The sequence below is a fragment of the Equus caballus genome, chromosome 7 (assembly GCF_041296265.1).
Source record: "Equus caballus isolate H_3958 breed thoroughbred chromosome 7, TB-T2T, whole genome shotgun sequence".
In the NCBI taxonomy this organism is placed as follows: Eukaryota; Metazoa; Chordata; class Mammalia; order Perissodactyla; family Equidae; genus Equus; species Equus caballus.
In genome coordinates, this window is record NC_091690.1 from 34,142,911 (window position 1) to 34,167,792 (window position 24,882).

The following is a 24,882-nucleotide window of genomic DNA, read 5'->3' on the forward strand; positions in this document are numbered from 1 at the left end:
ATGTAGCAACAGCCAAATACTTTAAGGTTCAAGCTGAGAAGTTATAATAAAATGTTTGTTATTTATACTGTAAAAGTTAATTAGGAATTCTTTAATGAAAGTTTTACCTTTTTTGGATATGGATTAGGGAAATGGTCGGTACAGATAGCTAAGATATGGTATTAACCAATGTAAAACTCAAGAGTTGTTTGAAAGCCGAAAATGATCTTTCAACTGTCTGAGAAATGAGCTGTCAGGAGGCCTGAGGCCCAGCCTGAGCCCCTCTACTACCCGGCTATGAAGCTTTGCCCCTCTCTCTGCCTGCTTCTCCGCTGTAAAGTAACTGCAGCAGGTTTCTTTACACATTGAATAAAAAAGTAAAACAAAAACTCAGCACTGAGATAGAATTGAGAGAAAAGTTTATGTCTTAGAGAAGAACAGAACAAGAAGTAGATTACTTTATGTTAGAATAAAAGCATTTAAAAATGATTTGGATGCCTTCATTGCAGCGTGGAATTAGGAAGGCAGCCTAGAGGGCTCAGAACCCTGTTCTTGGATTGGTTTACTCCACCAGGACCAACGCTGTACACCCAGCAGGACACCCGGGAACGCTGCATGAACAGCCATGCTGTCACGTGCAGCATGAACGAATGGCTGTGCATTCCCTAGTAACCACACACGGTGTAATAATTTTGATGAGTTTGTAGGTTAAATATCTGATACCAGGCATCAATAAAGAATGTTAGCTCTACTTCCATTTTTACAAGTGAGAAATTGAAAGAACTCGTCAAAAAGTTACCTGGTGTTTTTTGCTGGCTTATGAGACTTCTACAACATAACACATAGTGCCACCTAGCAGATGGGACAAAAGCCTCCCTTGGGGGGGTAAGGTGGCGTCCTGCTAATTTAGCTTTTGTCGGGATCCGACTTTAAGAAGCTGTGAAATAACCTGTCTTTTCTATATAGAAGCCCTGATTCACTCTCCCTCTCCACCTTCTAAACAGTGGGCATGACCAGTCTCTCTGCCACAGGATCCCCTCTAGGTAGGGAACAGTATAGCACTGTTCCTGCTCCAGGGCCATTGATCAAAGAACGCCGAATGGGACACTAAGATGATTTCAGCTTGTATTTAAGGGACACCCTCTAAGCCCCATGTCCAGGAAGGCCATGAGCACAAGGGGTGCCATACCAGACACTGGTTATGGGGCTGCCCCACGTAGAACTCCCAGGGAAGTTCATTTCGTGCCCTCTCAGCCTTCTACTTCTTATCCCAACCCGGTGGGGGTTTTTGGGGATTGGACATAACTGCTTTGAGTATGAAGGTAGAAAGTAATCTATCATTCATTTCACCACAGCTGGTAGTTACAGACTAGGGATCTATAGGAGGCAGGCCGAGCTAAAACACACTTTATACAAAGTATACTTTTTGCCCTTAACACACAAGCCTGTCATTTACATCTGTGTAAAAAAAAAAATTAGACAGCAGTAGTGTTAAGGAAGGAATTTAGTTTCCAACCTTAACACATTTTTCTCCACATATGTAGTCACCCAAAACTTCATAGCTGTTATCCACTGATCTAATAGTTGGACACCTTTGTTAGGGAATAAAAAAGATGGATTCATGATCAGGAATTACAAGGGTTTTCCCAGATTTGCTTCTTCAGCAAGTCTCTCAGGAGAAGGTGACAAATGGCAGCCTGTGCTTGTTAGGAGTCCATGCTCCGCTTGGGCTGGCTCAACACATCTGCAGAGACACAGGCACCCGGGAGCTCCAGTGCAAGAGTCCAGGGAAGCACAGTAGTGTGGCTCTCCCACTTCGGCCCGCCTCCCTCAACATTTCAGCATTCCCCTTTCTCTCCTCCAATCTGCTTGGAGGATGTTTCTTCTAATTCTTACCTATGGGCCCAAGGCCAGATTAAGAAATTACTTCCTTTGTAGCTTTCTGTGATAAAGCTTTATCTGCAAAGTTTTTCCAAACTGAATAAGATAAAAACAGTTCAAGTGTAGGAATAACCACACCTGGCCCTCACCAGCCTGGGGTCTGCCACACTGTGCACGCTGCCATTAGGTGACGCTTGGGCAAGGAAGTGAATCTCTTTAAGCTTTAATTTGTTTCTACTTTAAAATGGGGATGATAACAAATAGACTGTTGTAAAAACTAAATTAAATTTCAAAGGAACTAGTATACTACTGGCATATAGCATGTACTCAATCAAAGTTCTCTTTCCAACCTGTTTTCTGGTTATTAATTTTAAGCCAGAAGATACTTCTTCAAATAGCTCTGGGGAGTCAGGATGACACTTCCAAAGTGGAACCAGCCCGGAGCCCCTCCATTTAATGACAAATTTCTCTTGGTCTGGGATCTCAGGTATAAAATTATATATAATCCAGGGAATATTCATGCCTCACCAGCTACAAAGACTAAAAGAGATGACAATAACCCAAAATGGACTCTTTCAATAATTAAATAAGGCACACAAAGGCTAGCAAAACCTGGAAGGAAAAGAATCCAGATATATATAGCAGCAAGACCAACATTTCCATACCCTTCCTCGAACCCCTAAGTGAACCTGAAATATAGAAATACTAGATTCAGAAAGCTGTGGCCTAGAGTTTGAAGTGAAAGTCAGTGCTCTGGTGGTTGCTTGTTGCTTTCTTGGAGCAGAGAGAAGTGACCCCATGGCCTTCACACAGCTCTGTGGCATGATGTGCAGAGAGTGGTCAATAACCAACACCTGAGTAGGTTTTTCAAATCATCACATTAAAATAACCTTTTGAACTTTGAGTGCCTTTCCTTCCAAATGATCTTGACCTTGTAACTAAGAATTTTACATATTATCAATAAGGACCAGGTTCTTCCATCTATTGGATGGCAGAAGCCAAAGTGCTCCTTTTCCCAAAATCCACTTACTGACATCTTGATTGAAAATCTACTCTAGGCAGACAACTGTTACTATTTCCCTTTCAAAACAGACGGAAAACCTGAGGTACAAGTGCCAAGAAGACAGCGATATCCCTCTTAAACTGGGAGAATCTATCTCCACAGGGACAAAATTTTGCAATCCCATTTCTAGAAGCCAGTATTCCAGGGATCTGTCTTAGTGATGAATGGATGGTCCTCTGATCTTAAGGCGTGAAGGCTCTCAACACAAGGCTCCACACAGTACCTTTCTGCTCATCAGTGACATCAAAGTGAAGGAGAGCACAGGGTCTTGGCTTTCCCGAATAGTGCTCAGTAGGACCGCAGAGGTTTGGCATAGATTGGCTCCAGGATATAATGAATTAGAACCAAGAAAAGGCCTCCAAGGAAGACAGCAGTGAGGAAAGCCAGCAGGACATAGCGACCAATGAAAAAGGCATCCACAATCTGGAGAAGGAAACATCAAACATGAAATTACTATCACTTTAGCACCCTGGCTGTGTTCATCTGAAATCTTTGGTGAATGAGCCCAGAGTCTGTCTATATTTGTAACTTCCAGTAACATCCTGCCCGGAGTCTCCTCTGTAAAAGGATAACAAAGAACCTTTTCTCAACTCCCTGAGCTGGAAATACATGAATAAGAAAGGATTAATGAAGTATAGGGAAGAATTGGCTTAATTTAGGAGGTTCAGAAACACTTTGAAGACCCTGGATGAATTATTTTATGTCCTGAAAGAGTTCATGAGAAGCTTGCATGCTTGGTCTTATGAAAGGCTCATTTTTGTTGTTAACTTTTTATTATGGAGAATTTTAAACACACATAATAAACATACAGCAGTATAATAAACCCTCATGTACCCAAGATCCAACCCCCCAAATCATAAACGCATTCCCAATTCAGGAAGGTTCATTTTCAAAATGAAAAGGTGACTCTTTAAAGCTTTCATCAGAAGACTTCCGATGAAACATTCATAAACCAACATTCCAACAGTTAGGGAAAATGGCCGTTTACCTGAGACACTAAAACACTAAGAGGATAGGTAACTTTCCCCAAATCATACAGCTGGCTGCCTGGCAGCCAGTCATACTTGAGGCCCCAAAGCTGCTGGTCTTTGCTGACAAAAATCTCTAATTGGTGTTGGCTCTACCCACTTGTCTACCATTCTCCGCCAAAGCTCTATTCTCTCCAACGGGTAGTGCTTAAATTTGGGCAGGAAAAGCAATTTAATCTACAGACCTAATGGAGCAGCAACACAAACCAAGTGTCTGGATGACTTCACAGCTTCTAGAAGCTTTGAAAAACCAGTACACAAAGAGAATCCAAAATACCTGAAACGCAATTGTGTGGACAGAATAATGGCCCAAAAATGTTCACATCCTTATCTCCAGAAATTGTGAATATGTTAGATTACATGGCAAAGGAGAATTAAACTGCAATTAATTAAGGTTGCTAATCAGCTGACCTTAAAACAGAGAGATTAGCCTGGATTATCCAATCCAGGTGGGCACAGTGTAATCACAAGGGTCCTTGAAAGTGGAAGAGGGATGCAGAAGAGAGGGTCAGAGAAAGAGCTGTAAGGATGGAAGCAGAGTCAGAGAGATGTTACTTTGCCGGCTTTGAAGATGGAGTAAGGGGGCCATGGGCCAAGGAATATGGGGGGCCTCTAGAAGCTGGAAAGGGTAAGGAAATGGATTCTTCCCCGGAACTTCTAGAAAGAAATACAGCCCTGCCAACCCCTTGATTTTAGTCCAGTGCGGCTGATTTTGGACACCTAACTTACAGAACTGTAGGATAATAAATTTGTGTTGTAATCACTAAGTTTGTGGTGCTACGTTACAGCAGTAGCAGGAACTGACACAGGGGCGAACACAAAGCACCCATCCAGTCCAAGCCTTGCTGTGATCACTGAGATCCAAGACACCAAAAGGAAAGGGCTGCTCCAGAGAGGACCCCAACAGCCAACTTACAACAAAGGTCAGTTTGATAAAACAGCTTTGACATAACTTTGACCTTGGCTCCAGTACTGAACAAGTCTCTCGTGAGCTACATGTTTGCTCGTTCGACACGTTTCACTTTTTAATTAGCCAATTAGCAGGCCTTGGGTGCAGAAGGCCCAGGTCATGTATTATTGATACGGTATTGAGCCAGGCTGCTGCAGGGGCCAGTTCTCAAAGCCTGAAAATCAGAACTGCAATTCTGCTGGCCATGCAACCAACATATTTTGCTCAACTCCATTCTTCTCTCCTGGGTCTGAAACTCATGACAGAGGATAGACGGATTGATTTCAAAACAGTGTTTGCTCTGTACCCTTCTTCCAATATTCACATCTGCAGCAGTCCAGAAATACGGCAGCCCTCACTGCTCTCCCTCGTTAAGAGAGGGAAACTGAGGTGGGAGTTTACCCCCAGCTCACACATGGCACTTACGCCGTCAGAGTGGTTTTCAAATGCTGACAAGAAAACCTGGCATATATGGAAATAATTCTTTAAATTTGTAAGTATTCTTTCCCTTGGAGTTTTCCAAATGAAATTCCTTCCTTTTGCCATGGTTAGTCCTAGATAGAGATGGAAATGTGTGCCAATTTTAGTTCAAAAGTTATATAATTTTGTGTACTGTTTTCTAATGTCAAAATAGTCACCCACGAGCTCTGTGACAACCCCCAATATTCTGTTGAGTCCTCAACAATGAAGGTTTTTCAGAAAGCCCTCAGCTTGAATCCTTGCTCTGCCTCTTCCTATACATGTATGACCTTGGGCAAGTTTCACCTCTTCCAGCCTCAGTGTCCTTACCTATAAAGTGGGGATAATTATAGAACCTACTTCATATTACTTAGTGTTGTCCTGAGGTTTAAGTGAGACAATGCAGACAAAGTGCTTAGCACAGAACCTTGAACACAGTAAAAAAAAGTTAGCTGTTATCATCATTACTACTTAAAAAATCAAAATGGCGGTTCAGTGAAAAGCTGCTAGAAGGACTAACGGGACACAAGGAGTCAATACCATTATCAAGATTATAGGGATCTGAGACCAGCCATGCATGGTAAAGCCAGAGCCCCGAATCAGGAATGAACCAGAATGGGTGGGGTCTCCAGAGCAGGACTATGAGAGAGATGATAAAAATCTACTTAGAGAGGTGGGTGCTGGCAGATGTGGTTCCAGGAACGAGGACCGAAGGAACTCCCGGAAGACTGCGCGTTAGTAGTGAAGTCATCTGTCTGTACAACTTCTGCTTTCCACAGAAATGTGCCTCTTTCCTCACTGGTCTTCTCTACGGAAAGTATTCTCTCCATGTCACAAGTGGAAAAATTCCAACACATGGAGGTGAAAAAGCATGTCACTCAGCACCCTGAGGGCACTGCATAAATTCAGCCCAAGACGAGTTTCTGAGCCAAGGCCACAGGAACGGGAACTTTCATTTCGGAACCAGGCCTATTCCTATTCCTAACTCATTTTCCCTTTCTCTGGCCCTATAAGTACAAGGTAGCTTTTGGCTCATTCAACCTGATGCAAACTGGAGATGAGATCAAATCGGGCAAATGATGGCACACTGGGGTTGCAACGGGGATCAGAGTAAGGCTCTCTTCTTGGTGAAGGGTCAGGGAATTTAAATTCCCTTGGAGCTTTCTCCATCCTTATTTTCACTTCACAATTCTTCCAAGAAATTTCAGCCAACCTGATAGCAGGGAGCAGCGCAGGGCAGGACGGAGGTCTAGACCACAAGAAACAAGTTACAACACAGGAGGCAAAATAAAACCAACAGTTTTACCTTCATTTCAGCCTCTGGGGCTGGGACTTCACCGGCTCGGGGGAAGAGCAACAGAACTGCTGTGATGATCAGAGCGCCGAGGAATATAAAAATGACGGAGAACCTGCGGTGGACACACAGAGCGTCGACAGCACTGTTTACGGCCTCCTCTCTCATCAGTTAGGCCTGGGCTGGCTCTTCCCTGCGCTGACAGTCTAGGTTTCAGTCTGCTAACAGTTCCCAGAGAGCTGCTGTCCACACTGCCCAGTGAATTCAGAAATGTTTTTCCCTTTATCCCAAAGCCCTTCTTGCTAGACAGGTACCCGCTGGATGCATTCCTGTTTATTCTTGGTAATTCCCAATCCCTAAGAATGGGAATTGGTGGTTTTCATTTTTACCTCTGTGCAGTCATAGTCAGGAAAAATCAAAGCAGCCCCCACTTCCGTGTTGGCTTTTAGACTAGAATACTTCAGTAAATTATAAAACTCACTGCTTCATACCGACACTGTCTGGCCAGAAAGCACAACTCTGTAGTGTTCTTAGCGTCAGTTTATGGCCTGACCACGCTCTGAAGTCAATGCCTGATATAGAGCCAGCCTAACTCATCTAGCACTTCCTCAGTTTCCGTGGGTCCAGGTCTATGGCCTTAGGGACCAGACCAAGCATCTGCCATAAATCTGAACAATTCAGAAACGCACAAATGTACAACCCCAAGAAATTCAACAGGCAGTGCAAGAAGATTTTCTTTTCATCTCTTGTGTGGCCCCATCTTCTCTACAATGAGAACTGAAAAATACCACTTTCCTCTCTCCCACCTCTGCTTCAGAGCATAAATAAGACAGTCAGTGCTTAGGGCAAGAGGTTAAAATGCAGCTCATTCACACTGCCAGTGGTTACAAAAATGATCTTCTGAATTCTAAATGTTCAACGAGCATCCGCGACTTTGCTTCTACTTGTTTTTACACTGCACTCCCAGCTGGAGAGAATGCCTTACCTAGCTATACCGGAGGCTCTGGACAGCAGCACACACAGCAGCAGCACTGACACCCACAGCAGGGCTAGGATGAACACGCCGGCCCCCACTCCGAGCACAGTGCCAGCCATCTGTGGGAGAAAGGATGCATGAGCCCTGCACTCCAGCTCGCCCTGGGCCTGCCCAAGAAGGATGAGGCGTCCTCCATGCTCTAGGTACTGCCAGCCTTCCGCTCGCTTCCAGGTTTTAGCAAAGTATTCAAATACAGAAAGGCCGAACTCATCATGGAGAATTTTTGATGATTGGTGTGGTAGGAGGATTAATCAATAAAGTCTTTGGAATGTCAAGTCCCTTAACAGGAATTAGAAATTTAGAACCCCCAAACTTTCTTTTTGGTGGGGACTGAGAGGTTGCTTTCTGCTCCATGTGGGTCATTTCAAATTTGGTATCTGGCTTCTAGTTTGTCTTCCCCCAACCCACATAGAAAGCTGAACTCTCCCTTGATACAAAACTCTGAGGACCATGAAAGGCACCAGGACCCGAGAGCTCATGGCCAACGCAGAAGTTGACGTTAAGTCTGCAGTACGAGCTTTGACTCACCAGGTGCTCACAAGACACTAATGTCCCACTCTATCATGGAGTTTTTATTCACAAAAGGAAGGAAACTCCTAAGTCCTTGAAGAAGAAGAAGAGCCATCACTGTTTTTGAACATTCACTGTGTGCTAAGCGCCCTACAAATATATCTCATTTAATCATGGCTTTAAGCTTCTAAGGTAGATATCATTATATCCACGTCACAGAAGAGGTCACTGAGGTACAATGGGAAGTGGTGTGTACTAACAAGCCAGGTGGCTTACAACAACAGAAAGCCACAGTTCTCTCCCAGTTCTGGAGGCCGGAAATCTGCATTCAAGGCATCAGCCGGGCCGCTCTCCCTCCGAAGGCTCCAGGGGAAAATCCTTCCTTCCTCCTCCAGCGTCTCCCTTGGTTTGTGCTGCACTCCTCCAACCTCCGCCTCCTTCTTCAAGTGCTTCTCCTCTGTTTCTCTGTCTTCGCCTCTTCTGTCTCTTATGAGGACACTTGTTAGATGTAGGGTCCACCCAAATAATCTGGTATAATCTCATTTTGACATCCTTAACTTAATTACACCTGCAAAGACCCTTTTGCCAATTAAGGTTGAATGCACAGGTTCTGGGGATTGGGACGTGGACATATCTTTTTTGGCGCCACTATTCAACACACTCTAGGGTAACAGTATTCTATAGTACCTCCCGTGATTGTTCATTCCTTTCAGTATCAAAGACAAGTCTTTTTTTGTTTTTAAAGATTGCACCTGAGCTAACATCTGTTGCCAATCTTTTGTTCCTTCTTCTTCTTCTCCCCAAAGCCCCCCAGTACATAGTTGTATATTCTAGTTGTGAGTGCCTCTGGCTGTGCTATGTGGGATGCCGCCTCAGCATGGCTTGATGAGCGGTGCCAGGTCCGTGCCCAGGATCCGAACCCGTAAACCCCTGGGGCCCTGAAGTGGAGTGCGTAAACTTAACCACTCGGCCACAGGGCAGCCTCTGAGACAAGTCTTAAGCAAACAAATTCCACCTCAGGTTGATGGTTTTCTATAAAGAAATGCCACAAAAATTATTATTTATGAGAAGTTCTCTTATAAAGATATTGGAAAGGAAGGCCTAGCATGAACTGCTAAAAAAACCAACACATTATTTATTTATTTGTTTGTTTGTTTTTTGAGGCAGATTAGGCCTGAGTTAACATCTGCTGCCAATCCTCCTCTTTTTGCTGAGGAAGACTGGCCCTGAGCTGGCATCCATGCCCACCGTCCTCTACTTTATATGTGGGATGCCTACCACAGCATGGCTTGCCAAGCGGTGCCATGACCGCACCTGGGATCTGAACCGGTGACCCCAGGCCGCCAAAGCAGAACATGCGCATATAACTGCCGTGTCACCGGGCCGGCCCCCCAACACATTTATTCAATCAACATTTATTTGTGCCTACCATGTAAAGCATTGTGCTTCAAGCTGTGGCTCACAAAGGTAAGCGAGACCAATCTTCAGAGAGAAGCTTAAGGCCTGCTGCAAAACACTGTTAGTAAATGACTATCCACAATACATTCAGATAAGAAGAAACAAAATGCAGTGGGAATTGAGATAGTGGGAAGAGCTTTACAAAGGAAGTGAATTTGCACGGGCCCATCTGGGAAAGAATCAGTTCGGCAAGAAGACAGAGTAAAGGGAAGGGGCGGGGAGAGAGGAGAGGCCGCAGATGAGGCCTGGCCCCCACTGCCTCTCTAACCTAACTGGATGTATTCTCCCCTCGTTAGAGCACACCCGTGTCGGTGTCGCCTCAGTAACTAACATGTCAAGTGTTTCCCCACCTCTGGGTCCTTGCTCTCGCCGTCTCCACTGCCTGGAATTAACCCTCAGCCCCAAACAAGCCCTCCACCATTTGCAGGCCTGACCTCACTCATCCCTCCGATCTCAGCTTTGAATGCAACCTCCTCACAGAGGCTTCCCTCACTGTCCTGGCGAAAGTGACCCCCACACCATTCCTCTCCACTCGCTCGATTTCCTTCAGAGCACAGTTCACAAACTGCAGTTCCCATGTTTGTTTATTGTTCACAGGTTTATTTTCTGTCTCTCCAACTAGAATAGTAAACTCCACGAGGACAGAGACCTGATATCTTGCTCACCACAGCATCCTCAGTTCTTACCAGAGATTATAATCAATACATATTTGTTGGATAAATAAATGAAGCAGTGCTAACAAGTCCACAAAATCAACTGAAGGACTGACGGGATCATCTCTAGTTCTAGAAAGACGACTGTAGCTTCTGCTCAGTATGCTGGACAGAGCTAACAAGGGGGGCACTTTACACAACATTGAACACATAGAAATACTTAATAAAATAGAAGAAAAAGAATTTAATACACAGCAGAGCTCAAAAGCAATAAAGGAAAATCCTTAATTGCTATAAACAAAAATGTGACTCAAACCCTGAGTGGTAAGCAGGAGCTGAGCCCAGAGGGCTGCCGGGGACTGGAACCGGATGCAGACCGTAGGAGTGGGCCTCCCCTGGACAGATGAGGTCTCGGACCCACTATACAGAGAATACAGAGAACTAGAACCGAGAGCAAAGCATAAAGACAGGCCCTGAAGGGGCTCGCCTGTCTTTGAAATAGGGACTAAAAAACTTTGCTGGTCACTTAGTTGGAAGAAAGCTGGCCACGTACCTCACGCCATGGATGAAAAAAAAAAATAAGAGAAATCTGAATCCCAATCCTACACCACTTGCAGGTGTGGGACTCAAATCATAGCACCAATGTGGGATGGGAATCTGGAGTACTGAGATTAATGTGAAAACTAGAGGAAAAGTGGGAAACCCATCAGATCCCAGCAAAGATGAACAAACCTTTCCACAGAGAGGCCACCCTGGTGGGCACACACAGCTCCCACGAGAGGGAGTGTGAAATAACAATGTCTTCAGACACACAGACTGAAATGGAGTCCACCTTTCACAGATGCACTTCAGCAAGAAGAAAAATGAACCAAGAAAGAAGGCGTGAGTGATAAGGAAGAATAGTGAGAAAAATACCAGGCAAGATTAACAGTAAAGCTTCCTGTAATGAAAATAAGAACTGATTTTTTGAGGAGTTAAAAACAAGGAAGAACTAAAATAGTTGCCAACAGTTACATGGAGGATGAGAAAGGAGGTCAAAGTTAAATGAGTCGAGGGCTATCATTTCACTCTGGAGGAAGTGAGAGTTAATGATTATCTGTACTTTGTTAAGCTAAATATGCATGTTTTAGAAAAACAAATAGGTAAACACCAAATAACGGAAATAGAATAACTTCCACACTAGTAGAGTAGGAAAATAAAAAAAAAATTAAAAAAAATAAATAAATAAATGAAGGAAGAAAGCAGAAAGCAGAAGGTGAAAGAAACAAAGAAAAAGCAAGAAAATAGAAAATACAAAATAAGATTGTAAAAATAAACCCAGATATAACAGTGATCATAGTATCCACAAACAGATTATACTTGACTAATAAAAGAGCTTCTCATATTGAAATTTAAAAACAAAACGGCTCTTTACAAAAGCTGCAGAGAAAGCATAATGAGAGAGAGGCTGAAAAGAAACAGACAGAAAAAGACACACAAAGCAAATACTAACATAACAAAAAGCAGAGGGAGAGGGGGAATGGGGAGCTGTTGTTCAACGGGTGTAGAGTTTCAGATTTGCAAGACGAAAAAGTTCTGGAGATCTGTTGCAGAGCAATGTGAATATACTCAACACTACTGATTGTACACTTAGAAATGGTTAAGATTCGAAATTTGATGTTACATGGGTTTTTTTTAAGATTTTATTTTTTTCCTTTTTTTCTCCCCAAAGCCCCCTGGTACATAGTTGTATATTCTTCGTTGTGGGTCCTTCTAGTTGTGGCATGTGGGACGCTGCCTCAGCATGGTCTGATGAGTAGTGTCATGTCCGCGCCCAGGATTCGAACCAACGAAACACTGGGCCGCCTGCAGCGGAGCGCACGAACTTAACCACTCGGCCACGGGGCCAGCCCCTGATGTTACATGTTTTTTACCACAATTAAAAAAGACAAGCAGGGACCAGCCCCAGTGGCCTAGTGGTTAAGTTTGGCGAGCTTCACTTTGGCTGCCCAGGTTCGGTTCCCAGGCACAGTCCCAGGACTTACACCACTCTGTTCGCGGCCACGATGTGCTGGTGGCCCACATACTAAAAAACAGAGGAAGAGTGGCATGGAGGTTAGCTCAGGGAGAATCTTCCTCAGCAAAACAAAACAAAACAAAAAACCCCACAAAAAAACAAGCAAAACAAAATAAAATATAAGCTAGTGAAGCAATATTAGTATCAAGCAAAATAGAATTTAAAGCTTTGAAAAATATTAATAAGGACAGTCACAAAAGGAATAATTTAGCAAAAAGATACAACTCAAAACAAATATGAGCCTAAAACAAAGCCTCCAAATATAAAAAGCCAAAAATTGACAAAATCACTGCAATAAATGGACAAACCCACACATTTAGTGGGAGATTGTAATATACCTCTCTCAGAGAGTAACAGATCAAGAAGATAAACAACAAGAATAAACACCTGACAAAGAGGATATATGAATGGCCAATAAATATATGAAAATGTGCCCAACTTCATTAGCCCTCAGGAAACTACAAATGAAACTGAAATGAAGTCCTTCTAGATACCCACCAGAATGGCTAAAGTGAAAATGACAGACAACACCAAGTGCTGACAAAGTTGTGGAGTAACTGAACCCTCACACAGAGCTGGGGAGCGCGTTAACTGTTACAGCCGCTGTGCAGACTATTCCACATCATCTAGTAAAGCTGAGACACACGGACCCAGGCCCGCCCCTTCTATTCTTCAGGGTCTTCCAGAGGAGTACACACAAATACACACATACGCTCAGTAAAAGACACGAACAAAAGTCCACTGCAGCCCTATCTGAAACAGCTAAAAATGGAAACAACCCAAACATCGACCAATCGAATGGATAAGTGTAGTATTATACGTACAATCCATTCATTCATACGACGGAATGACAGAAAGCAGTGAGAAGCAAACAACTATACCCAGCAATGTGGATGAGTGTCACAAATACTGAGCGAAAAAATCTTCAGGCTGAAGAGTTCATCCCGTATAATTCCACGCATATAATGTTCAAAATCAGGTCAAACTAATTTTGAGGTTAGAAGTCAGGAGTATGGCTACCTTGCAGAACGTCGTGACTAGAGGCGGCATGAAGGGGGTTCTGGGATGCTCATGAAATTTTGTGTCTTGATCTGCGTGTGGGCTGCGTGGCTTTGTTAATTTTGTTAAATCACATCTAGCTATACACTTGTGATTTGTGTACTTTTCTGTATGTACATTAGCCTTCCCTAAAAAGTTTACTTTAAACAAAGAGTCTGAAGAGACATTTCAGCCAAATGTAATATATGGATCTTGTTTGGGTCTTCATTCAAACAAACCAACTGTAAAAACCTTTTATTAGATGATTGAGGAAATCTGAACAGTATCTGAATATCTGATGATATTAGGGATGTTTTTAAGTGAAAAATATTGCTTTTTTAAAAAACGTGATGGTATTGTGGTTATCTTGCTAAAAGGCTATTTATGATACATACACACACACACACAACACAGATAACAGAAAATGTCTAGCAACTCCCTAATTATCTGGGGGAAAGCAGGTGAAGGGGGCTGACATGAAACAAGACTGGTCATGAGTTAGTTGTTGAAGCTGGGTGATGAGTACATGAGTGTTTGCTATACCATTTTCCATACTTTTAAATATATTTGAAACTTTTGTATTAAAAAGATGTGTGTGTATGAATATGTATATATGTATAAGTAGGAATAAGTCCAACAAAAGATGTGTAAGATTTTTACAGAAAAAATCATAAAAGTTTATTTGAAGATTTTTTAAAAAGAGACTTGAATAGAGAAATCTGAATAGAGAAATAACCCATCCCATTCCTGGATGGCATGGTTCAATATTGAAAGGTCTCAATTCTCCTTAATCTATCAATTCAATGCAATTCTAACCAAAATCTCAAAATAATGTTTTATGGAGCTTGAAAACTGATCCTAAATTCATATGGAAGAGCAAAAGCCCAAGAATAGTGAAAACAATTTTGAGAACTAGGATGGAAACTTGCCTTTCTTGTTACCAGCTGCCACAAGACACATTAGAAACCCAAGGTAATTAAAACAGTGTGATAGTGGCATAAAGACACATGGACCAGCGAAATGAAAGAGAACCCAGAAACAGATCCACGCATTTATGAGACCTTTGTAGAGGACAGGGTTGGCTTCACGATTCAGAGGGTAAAGGATTTTGTAGATGGTATTGGGACAAACGATTGCCCAATCAGAAAATAAGAAAACTGGATCTCTACTTTATATCATACACAGAAGCCAATTTTAAATGGAAAGTAATTCATAATCAAACAGCATATGTTTAAATATACAAATGTTCAGGCTGACTGCACTAGAATACATAATGAAGTGCGGCAGTCAGATGCTTGCACCTAAACTTAGAATCACCACGATCGCAAAAGCTACAAATGCGGGCTGATGCAGGTGTGTTGGATGGCAACTCAAATACCACGAGCTGGGCTGCCTTCAGTTATGTGACTTTCTAGAGTGATGAACCACTTTTGTTAAAGTTCCAAACCACAAATAAGTATAATTTCCCCTTGATTTACATTCGAGTTGCATTCCTGGAAATTTGACTATATTAAACTGTGCCAAAAAATACATTGTGTTTATATGAAAAACGGAGTCAGGCTCTGGGCTCATATTATAAACGAGTATCCTGTGGGACACTCAAAAGTGGTGCAGGATGCAGGACACTTCTTCACCTCGAGGGACCGTCCCGTGCACTGCAGGACATCTAGCACCTCCAGCCCTGCTTTGTTAACCCCACTAATGCCTCCAAAATCACAATAATAACCAAATTCCAAAACGACCAAAGGGGCTACAGCACCCCTTTGGAGAAGCACTGTTCTAGAAAAACTCCTGCATAAAGAAACATGTACAAGGATGTTCGTAACAGCAGAACACCTGAAAAAACCTAACTGTCCATCAACAAGGGAATGGATGCAACATCATTTACCCATAATGAACACTTAAAATGAATGAACTTGATCTGTGTTGATATACTATTTTTTATACTCTATGGATCTCAAACACAATATTGAGTGACAAAAGTAAGTTGCAAAATGAAGCCCATAGTACTATACTACTTGTATTTTTTAAATTAAAAAAACCTACATAGTAATATATATTGTTTATGAGGTACACCTATATACAGTAAACATAAAAACATGGGCATGGATGATGCACGACAACTTCAGAAAAGTGTTTGTCTCTGTGAGGGAGGAAGGAAAGGAAACGGGGCGAGGAAAGAGAACAAAAGGGATCTGAAGTCTATCTGTGATGTTTTCTCTTTAAAATAAAAATCTTAAGCAGATGTGCCACAGTGTTAGTGGCTGTTAACCTAGTTGGTAGGGCACAGGTATTTGTTATGCTATCCAGTGTAATATTGACTATTTTTGAAATTTTTGAAATAATTCTTAATCTTTAAAAAGGTAACTGGTGGCAGGATGCCTATGAATTGAGGTCAGAGAACACAGATCGGTGACCAATTAGGAGACTACTGCGATTCTCCAGATAAGAGATGATGACGGCCTGAACTACTGTCTTCGCTGTGAAAATGGAAAGGGGTCAGGGGAGAGGTCATTAGAGAGGACTCCAGTGTCCTGCTTGGTTGACTGAGCTGATGGCACTGCCCTTAATGAGATAACTAGTTAACTTTAATTGCTGCTGTTTTGCATATTACAAAAATAACCTGTAAAACTTGGACCAACCTAGAACACAGGGCAAATGGTAGTGGAAGCTGGTATCATTAGAAACATTGCTCGTCAATCCCCGACACAAGCTTACAAGTTCCTGAGGCACTGGCTTCCATATATGGTATGGCTTTAAAGTAATGAAATAAATATCCCAAGCTCTCATAAGAATGAGGTTATCACTTTATAGCCAAACTGTATATTTTCTTACTAAGTGTGGAAAGGAAAGGCTGGATATAGTATCGAGTGCTCCTGTGTGGAAGGAATGGTTATCTAGTCATTTTATCTTGTTAATTCAGTGTGGGAATAATACCTGTGATTATTTCCCATATTGAAAGAGCTAAAGTATTAAGTAAAATTTGACTAAAAAAATTAAAACAACAGTGTTCTTATTTAATGTACAGGGCTTTTTCAAACCTTTGAGAACTGATGGTCCAGCCAACCTGGTTTCCAGAGTAAGCCCAGTTACTTAAGGTCTGTGGCATTGGAAACACGTAGACTAGAGGCAGAATTTAAAAATCTGTCTAAATTTCAACACCTTGTTTAGTAGCCGACCACAAGAGCAACTACAGGGCCAATTTTTTCCCTTGGCACTCATGCTGTGAGGTCTTTCTTTGGAAAGAATTTGTCCAAAACTTCAGATGTATGTGTAGTGCACTCTTCATTCATTTACCAGTTGGTTCTACACATCTTTTCACCCAGCTCTCAGAGAACAGTGATAGAGGCATTCATTAGGGTGACTGACCCCTGCACATGCAGCCTAGTGGATTAAAAATACACTGCTCGCAGTCGATCATACGTGAGAATACTAATGGCCATTACCAGATGACTCACCGTCCAGCACAAATGTGGATTCCATGGAGGGTATTTGGCCCTAGTGCTGCTGGCAGTGAGAGACAGTTACCTCACCCATTCCCAGATTTTCACAGACTCAAGCCCTTGAAAGCAGCAGAAAACAGGTCACAGGAGTGAATTGTCCTTCTGGAGGCTTCCTTTTCACGTTCCTGTATAGCGGTTCCAAACCAAAAACAATTGGGGAGTCTTTCACATTTTTATTTTTCTACTTTAAACACGTCACTATCGTTTGAATTTTAAAATACTAAGATAATGCCTCTACCTTTGTGATTAAGTAAAATGCAAGTCTGGGAAAAATCAAGTGCCAAGCTACGTAAGGGCCATCGACGTGGCATCATCTCTTAACTCACGAAAAGGGAGATAAATGGATAGAAACCACGTACTTCCACCCTTTTTCCTGAGCGGTGCTGGGACTTGAAAGTGATGGTGTGTCTGTTAGCTACATCACCGAGGGGCTCCCGAGACAGCCACACTCCAGTACTGTGGTGTGAACACGCCAGAAATGAGAACTCCAGCTTCTCTCCCCAGCCTTGTTGCTGATTCAAACTGGCAAGTGGAAAACATTACCCCTCCAGGTCTCCAGAACGTTCGCCCGGCCACGTCCCACTAGTTGGAGAGATTAAGATTTCGGCCATAAAGTATTTGAAACAGGCACTGTCATTTCACTTTCTTACAAGCATGAAAAATAAAACATTCCTTCCTTCTTTGTCCCCAATTAAGTATTTACTGGCCGCCGGGCCTTGGGACAGATCCGCGGTAAAGTGGTCCAAGAGGTGCCCCCGCCATCCGCCCATGCCTTCCTCCAGCCTCCTCGCCCCAGCCTCCGCCGTTCTCTCTTCTCTGCAGTCGCCCCTACTTTCCTCCCCTTGACCCCCCTCACCTGGCTCCGACTCTCCGGAGTCCCCTACTCACACCTTGCAGTCCGGCCTGTTCCAGCCCACAAGGGCGTTGCTCTACTTAGGGCGAATCACAAGCGGGCTTTCATCCAGGCCATTCCGGATTCGCTAATCAGCGCCGCTCTTTCAGGGCCCAGCTTCCCCCTCATTTGCTTTCCGCCGCCGCTGCTCCAGGCAAAGCGGAGCGCCGCGGGGAGAGCACGTCGCACCCGTTACGCCCTTCGATTCGGCCTCAAGTTCGATTGGATAGAGGCCGTCCCGGCTCCCCGCCCCCTCGGCCCACCCCATTGTCAATCACACCATCTCTTGGGTAACTCAGGGCACCGTTGGTCAGTCTAGTATGAGGGCGGGTTGTTGGGCGGGAAAGAGCTGCTTTTCCAGCGTACTTTGCTGTTACCGTGGAGACTGCGCAGCCTGGCCTTGGCGCTGAGGGTCCAGGCAACCCCTTTCCCGCATGTTGAAGTCTGGATATCTGTACAGCAGTCTAGATATTACTGCCTGTTCCGGAGTCTGATGAGCATCTCAGTCCCCGACCCACTGGCTCTGGTGGCCCGCGGGATTTGGGGGGCAAATCAAATTAGGCCTCGGAGAGGAAGTCAGGCCCAGTCATCAAGAGTCCCTAACAACCCTCCTGGAGAGAACCGAGTATGAAGCTGTAATAACATCACGTTTTCGTTTATCCTTACCTCGCCTTATTTTATTTGGGGTTATTCTTCCGTTAGCCTTATGAAGCGGACTGTGGCAAGAATCATTCTACTCACAGGGCAGACTGGCGAAGAGAGACCAGGGTCAATCAGGTGAATCTTCTGTGGCTACACCTCCAGGCAGTTGGAACTCCAGCTGGTCCATGCCTTTGGCAGACTGCTTTTACCTAACTGCAAGCTAAAACTTGCCATGATTTTATTCCGAGGCTATGGCCTGTTAGACCAAAAGATCCAAAACTCAGGCCAACCAAAGCAAATAGGACAGAGGATCCATGTTCCATTGCTGAATCAGCAAGGGAAAATAGACAAAAATAAAAATAAACAGTACCAGATCTGAGAGCTGCAGTATCTGAACCTTTGACCTTAGACAAAATTCGGAAACGTTATGAAGCAAACTCTTCAATCGTGGAATACTAAATCTCTGATTTAGGGAATTCAGCTCCTGAATCATAGCTTTGTGAGTAAAATGGAAGAACATGGTTGAATTCCATTGAAAGTATGTATCAAATTTATTCTGCTTTCAAGGTTTCATTTGCAGTCATAGGCAGTAACCAACGATTTCTTATGTGTTTAACAACTTAACCTTACTTGGCCCGGTGAGGAGCTCTGTGGTTAAGAAAGCCATTATTTTGATTAATTCATTTCATTGGAATTGAGTGTTAACTGCAGCTAAGCTCTGGTAGGGACTGTGAGGATAGGAAAGAAATATGATGTGACTCCTGCCTTAATAGCCTGTGGTTTATTAATGTCAATAGCATATGAAACAATTAGGAAACACTTTAAAGCAAGATATAACAATGTGCCGAACTTAATTTATAGTTAGTTGCCCCAAAAGACAATAATAACACTTCATATTCGTGGAGCATTTTGTCGTTTTCAGAGCACTTCTCTACTTCCCTTATCTGAGGGAAATATTGTTTTGGCTGGAGTCAGTGTGGGTCTCCATGGTGTAGCTAGAACTAATGGTGGGCCCTGGCCTATGCGGAGGGATGGGAAAGGTGGACCAGAGATGGAAGGGAAGCCAGGGAAAGAAAACAGTTTGAACGAAGAGCCTGAGACAAGAGTGAGCACTGACTATCTGGAGAATAATGTGGACACTGATCTACGCCAGAGTGGAGACAAATAATGGAAAATAATGCTGTGTAGACCAACTGGTCAGGACAACTTCTAAGCCCTAAATGTTTTGGGGCAAAGTTTTCCAAAGTTTGAGATTGGGAAAATTAACCTTCTTACACTTCTAATGGTCAAACTGACTTTACTGAAATTATCAATTAAGAATAGGCACGACTGAGGAGGCACTTCAAACTTCTTACATCTTCCTGAATGGATATAACATTTGGGGTTTTCTCTCTCATTAGAAGGGACCCTCCCCTCAAGCCACCTCTGTCTCATCCCTTATCTGGGAGGAGCTGTTAGTTTGATGAAATAATGAATTTTACCCTGTCATTGGCATTAGGAGAAGTGCTGTCACCAGAGCACATATCTTTTGCCATCTCTTAATCGAAGTTCACTCTAGGAAAGATTGGTTACTTGACTATCCAGTCCTTCTCTTTTTAAAAATTGTCTTCTGTATGCCAAGTGTTATACAGTGCCTCTCCATATTGCTCCACAGCTCTGCCATATATGTATCACTCATATTGTACTTGTAGAAAGTACATAGGTGCCATATATGTACACATATCACTTTAATTACAATTTTCTTTTCTCCTAAACAAACAACAAATTCCAAGCAACAACAATCATAAAAACCAGGGTTTAATTTCCCCTTTCTCAAATGTGTGAAATCATCTGTTATACTGCCTGATAGAGGTAGGGGAGCAAAAGAGGTCAATTGGGTTATGGAGTGCAAGGAATGATTTCAAGAAAAGACAAAGTTTTCTTGTTCGTTTTGTAGTTACCAAAACTTTTTCTGCCAGAGAGCCTTGAATTTTTTCTGTACATCTTCTCATGTGTGATTATTTTAGCATTTCTGGAGGTCTGAAAATGTACCAAAAACTTCAGTAATTGTTGCCTATTAACTGAGGCTCAAAAGCTGCCATGGCTCTATTCTGCTAATGCGGAACTGGGTAAACAAAACTTGCCCCCCAGTACTACTGTCAGTAGTTGGACCCAAGTTACTGGCCTTCCAAGGTCACCCAGAATTACTACCATGATTTTTCAGATTAGAATATGTACTTGATGCTATAGACCAGGGGTCAGCAAACTGGCCTGTGGACCCAATCTGGCCTGCCATCTATTTTTTGTATGACCTGCAAGCTGAGAATTATTTTTATATTTTTAAATAGTTGGAAAAAATCAAAAGAGGAAAAATGTGAAAATTATATGAAATTCTCAGCATCCATCTGTCAAGTTTTACTGGAGCACAGGCCCACTTATTTGTTTACATGTTGTCTATGGCTGTTTTCACTTTACAACAGCAGAGTTGAGTAGTTAATACAGAGACTTAAAATAGTTACTATTGGGCTTTTAAGGAAAAGTTCTGATCACTACTATCTTAGAGGTCTCTAATGAATCAGGTCCCATGGAATGTTGGAACTGAAACAGGCTTTGGAAATCATGTGGTGTTAATAAAAATATCTTACTTTGATAGAGATAAGTTACTTCTTGCCTAAAATCACGTAGTCAGTGGGCAGAGCTGGTACTAGAACTCTGGTTCCATTGGTCCGAGGTTTCTTCAAGCATGATGTGTCTTTCCTTATGTAGAGCTTATCTTACTTAGGATGGGATAGGTGTTATGTAGTCTGGGGACAAGGAGAATTCATCAAAGACTCTCCTAATATTGATCTCATGTCTCACCCCAACAAATACAGCACACTATAATCCATTTATGGATACTTGGACTTTCATGATTTCAGCCAATATGAGTCACCTTTCGTTTTCCGTTTTCATCATTTCTCAAAAGGTTTATGGCCATTATGAAAAACTTTCTCACTTTTATGCTCTTTCTCTCTTTTAAAAAAATCTCTTTCTCCTTCGACAAAGGAATTCAGAGTTGGCTGACTTGCTATTCCAGTCTAAGGTTCTTGACACAGGTGAGGATGATTAGAAAGGCACAGGACGCAGTTTTTACTCTGGAGTCTATGGCTGGGTCGCACGTGTGGAGAGGGAGGCCTACTGAGTGGTAAGGGTTAGTGTATACGTGCATATGTAGGCTTTTCTGGGGAGACTATCCATAGCTTTCATAGGATTTTTAAGAGTCCGTGACCCCAAGAAGACTCGGAATTATAGATATATCAAAGGAGATGTGCTTCGGGGAGAAAGCTGCTCAGATGTGTGGTGGGGGAGACTGACCTAGGTTTTCAGGTCCATAAGACCTCAGCTGACATGAGGGGAGAGGTCTTTGCCCACTTACATCAGCCCATCCAAGTTTTTTATCTTCTCTGCCACTCATAGAGGTGATAAAAATTCATCAGATTCACATAACGGTTGAACTCCGATGGTGATGAAATCCCAGTATAATTCTCTCCAAAGAATGTTCTGATTAATAGAAACTGCAGAGGAGCTAATTTTATGAAAATAGCAAACGGGATTGTTTTAGCTGAAGCAAGCTTGGAGAGCGGGTGCTGATGCTGAGCAGAAGACGCAAACAGTCCATTGTGTGGAGCTGACAGCTCCAATCTGGCCGCTTATTTATTAAATGCCTTTCTGCTGTAAATTATTAAGCCTGAATTCTGGGAGATGAGGGAGCTGACAGAGGAAGACAATAGAACAGGAAGTAAACCTGGACGGCTGCCTTCAGTCCTGTTGCAGCATTGTGTCCTGTGAAAGCTTCTGGCTCCCCAGGTTCTGAGAAGGGGGAGCGTCCCCTCCTTGATGGGACTCAGAAATGGATGAGACAAGTAACGTGCTTTTGATTTCTGAATTATTTTCCAGTTCTTACAAATCAGAATGTCCTTCAGAGAAAATTCAACCTGTTGGCTCGACAACTGGGAGCCAGGTTTTTTCTCTGTTCTCTGAAAGGGCTATGTTGCCCAAACAAGGAAGAACTTGGTCTTCTTTAACATTAAGAAGGATCAAGTTAAGGTAAATTAACTTACTATTTAAATGTTTTAGGGTACTCAGCCGCCAGAAGGTTGGGTTCCTTTGGCTTATTTGATAGCAGGAAAGGTCTTTCAGCTATGTTTTAAGCAGAAGAATAGAAAAAGGCTGGTGGGCAAAGAGGGAGTCGAACTCTGATTATGCTCATCATCATGTGAAAAGCTGTGGTTCTGGCAAATAGGGGAGAAGCTGGTTTACGTGAATCCTAGGTTCAACTTTTAGCCCTCTGTTTTCTGACCAGCATAATAGAAGGCAGAGGGCTTCATTTCCTGAGCAGACACCGCCTCCTTATTTGCTCAGGACAAGTAATCACATGTCATTACTATGGAAGTCCAAGAGTAGGGCCATGCATTCCTCATTTGCTCATTCACCTGACAACATTTATTTATTTGTGTGCGTGTGCGTGTGTGTGAGGAAGATTGGCCCTGAGCTAACATCTGTGCCAATCGTCCTCTATTTTGGGTATGGGACACTGCCACAGCATAATTTGATGAGTGGTGTGTAGGTCTGCGCCCAGGATCTGAATCCATGAACCCTGGGCCAGGGAAGGGGAGTGCACAAACTTAACCACTACACCACTGGGCTGGCCCCTCATTTGACAATATTTATACTGTGTTACTGTGTGCTTTACACTGTTCTGGAAAGTGGGGCTAACGAATGAACAAAACAGTCCCTTCTCTCATGGAACTTACATTCTAGTGGAAGGAGCCAGATAATCAATCAATAAATATATAAAATATCTACTGGTTGCACGTGCTGTGAAGAAGATAAGTGGGGTAAAGGGATAAAGAATGACGAAGGGGCATGTAAGGTGGGGGGTATTATTTTATATAGGGTCATGGAGAAAGACCTCTCTGATGAGGTGACAGCAGTGACCTGAAGGAAGTGAGAGAGTGAAGAGCCAAGGGCCAAGCAAGCACCAAGGCCCTGAGAGGGGAGGTGGCAGGTATATTCCAAGAAGAACAAAGGGGCCAGTGTGGCTGGAGTGGGAGAAGGGGGTCCACAGGGGCCTTGTAGGGCTTGAGCTTTCTTCTGAGTGACATGGGAAGCTACTGGACGATTTTTGCACAGAGTGACATGATCTTACTTGCCACAAAAAGGAAAAACAAAAAGCCATAATGAGTGCCAAATACCAGTTAGGGAGTCTACGGTCAGAATGGGGCCCTCTTCCCATAGTACCAAGCCAGTAATAGTCAGCTTTTGGTGATTCCTTCCCAGTATGTGGAGTGAGAAGGCTCATTTCATCTCCCCTCATCTGTCGGGCGGGTGGGATTTCTTTGTTCTTTGGAAAATGACATCCTCCCCTGGAGAGTACCAAGGGTGATGATAAGGTGGAGTTTCATATCCCTTTGTCCTCAGACTAGGAGGAGGATACGCAGCATCCAACAGCAAGAGAATCTGTCACCACTGGCCCTGCCCAGCGCCGAGTTTGCAATCCAGCCATCCTTTCTGGAGAGCTGATATAAAGTGTCTGGCAAGAGAAGGATTCCGCGAATTCTGATTTTCTCAACTCTGGTGAAGGAGGAGAGGACAGCAGCCCGAGAGGCACAACACCAGGCAGCTGCTGGGAAGATATATATGGCAAGACTCAGCTGGAGCCTATACAGGAACATTTGGTGGGTAGGGGGAGGAAACTCATGAGGCTTTGTGGGAAAGTGTGAGAGCATTAGAAGAACCGTGGGGTTTCTGGTTTAGCAGATGTCTTGAGGCATTGTTACAGCCCCTGACAGGCCTGAGCCCCACGCCTCCTTGCAAGATGTGAAGTTCGCTGTGCCCAGAAAGCAGCTGAAAAATGCTCCAGTTCAGCTTGGGTCACACCACTGAGCACTTGCGGTCTGTTCTATCAGGGTATTTCAGAACGGGGTCAAGCTGACACAGTCGGCCGTGTAGCCGCAGTTCTGGAGCTCTGAGTGAGTGAGAGGAGATGATCAGACCTAGAATTGAGGGATTTTTAAATATGGGTACAAATCTTATTTAAGCTCTCAGCTGCTCAAATTCAAAGGCTTTTTATAGATTGGTGCTGTGTTCTGGGATTGAAAGACCAAATACTTACGAAGGAGATCTCAGAGCTAAATCAGGATTAGGAGTATAATTCTCTTAGAAGCACACAAATACCTAGGTATAGCCCAGCCTGAGAGTGCAGTCTCACAAATACCACACATGTTTTATTGGTGAGGGCTCCTGTCCATAAGGAGGAAAAGAAGCTTTGGAGATTTCAGTTCCAGTGCTTTCTGCCCCAGAACCCTGTTTTGCTAACCTTTGGGGTACCAGGCCAAACTATCCTTAATGCAAAATAATAACATATGAACTCAGAGGCCCTTAGATGTAATTTAAATTTTCTAATAAATAAACAATAAATAG

The 24,882-nt window shown here is 43.2% G+C and overlaps 1 protein-coding gene and 1 long non-coding RNA gene across 8 annotated transcripts; one reads left to right on the forward strand and one right to left on the reverse strand.

The window, feature by feature from the left end:
* Positions 1-381: 381 nt before the first annotated feature.
* On the reverse strand, positions 382-18,119 carry TMEM218 (transmembrane protein 218). Of its 7 annotated transcripts, none has more exons than XM_014741192.3 (6): positions 17,764-17,995; positions 17,267-17,489; positions 16,863-17,032; positions 7,639-7,748; positions 6,666-6,768; positions 382-3,346 (listed from the first exon to the last, which is right to left on the reverse strand). In XM_014741192.3, the coding sequence occupies exons 4-6, from the start codon at positions 7,746-7,748 to the stop codon at positions 3,212-3,214; spliced, it is 348 nt and encodes a 115-aa protein (XP_014596678.1). In that variant the 5' UTR covers positions 16,863-17,032; positions 17,267-17,489; positions 17,764-17,995; the 3' UTR covers positions 382-3,211. The 7 variants fall into 7 exon arrangements, with proteins under 7 accessions (XP_014596678.1, XP_070129018.1, XP_005611735.1 ...); XM_070272917.1 differs by having other exon boundaries at positions 17,796-17,962; XM_005611678.4 differs by lacking the exon at positions 16,863-17,032 and having other exon boundaries at positions 17,764-18,019.
* LOC138924988 (uncharacterized) lies at positions 17,952-24,879 on the forward strand. The gene is made up of 2 exons (XR_011440539.1): positions 17,952-18,979; positions 23,881-24,879. It is a non-coding gene; the product is annotated as an uncharacterized lncRNA (long non-coding RNA).
* The last annotated feature ends 3 nt before the right edge of the window (positions 24,880-24,882 follow it).

Coding starts and splice junctions, on each gene's coding strand:
- TMEM218 (XM_001505075.5), bottom strand. CDS start 7,748: ATGGCTGGCACTGTGCTCGGAGTGGGGGCCGGCGTGTTCATCCTAGCC. Junction 6,769..7,638: donor AGAGCCTCCGGTATAGCTAG/GTAAGGCATTCT, acceptor TGTCCACCGCAG/GTTCTCCGTCATTTTTATAT. Junction 3,347..6,665: donor CCCCAGAGGCTGAAATGAAG/GTAAAACTGTTG, acceptor TTCCTTCTCCAG/ATTGTGGATGCCTTTTTCAT.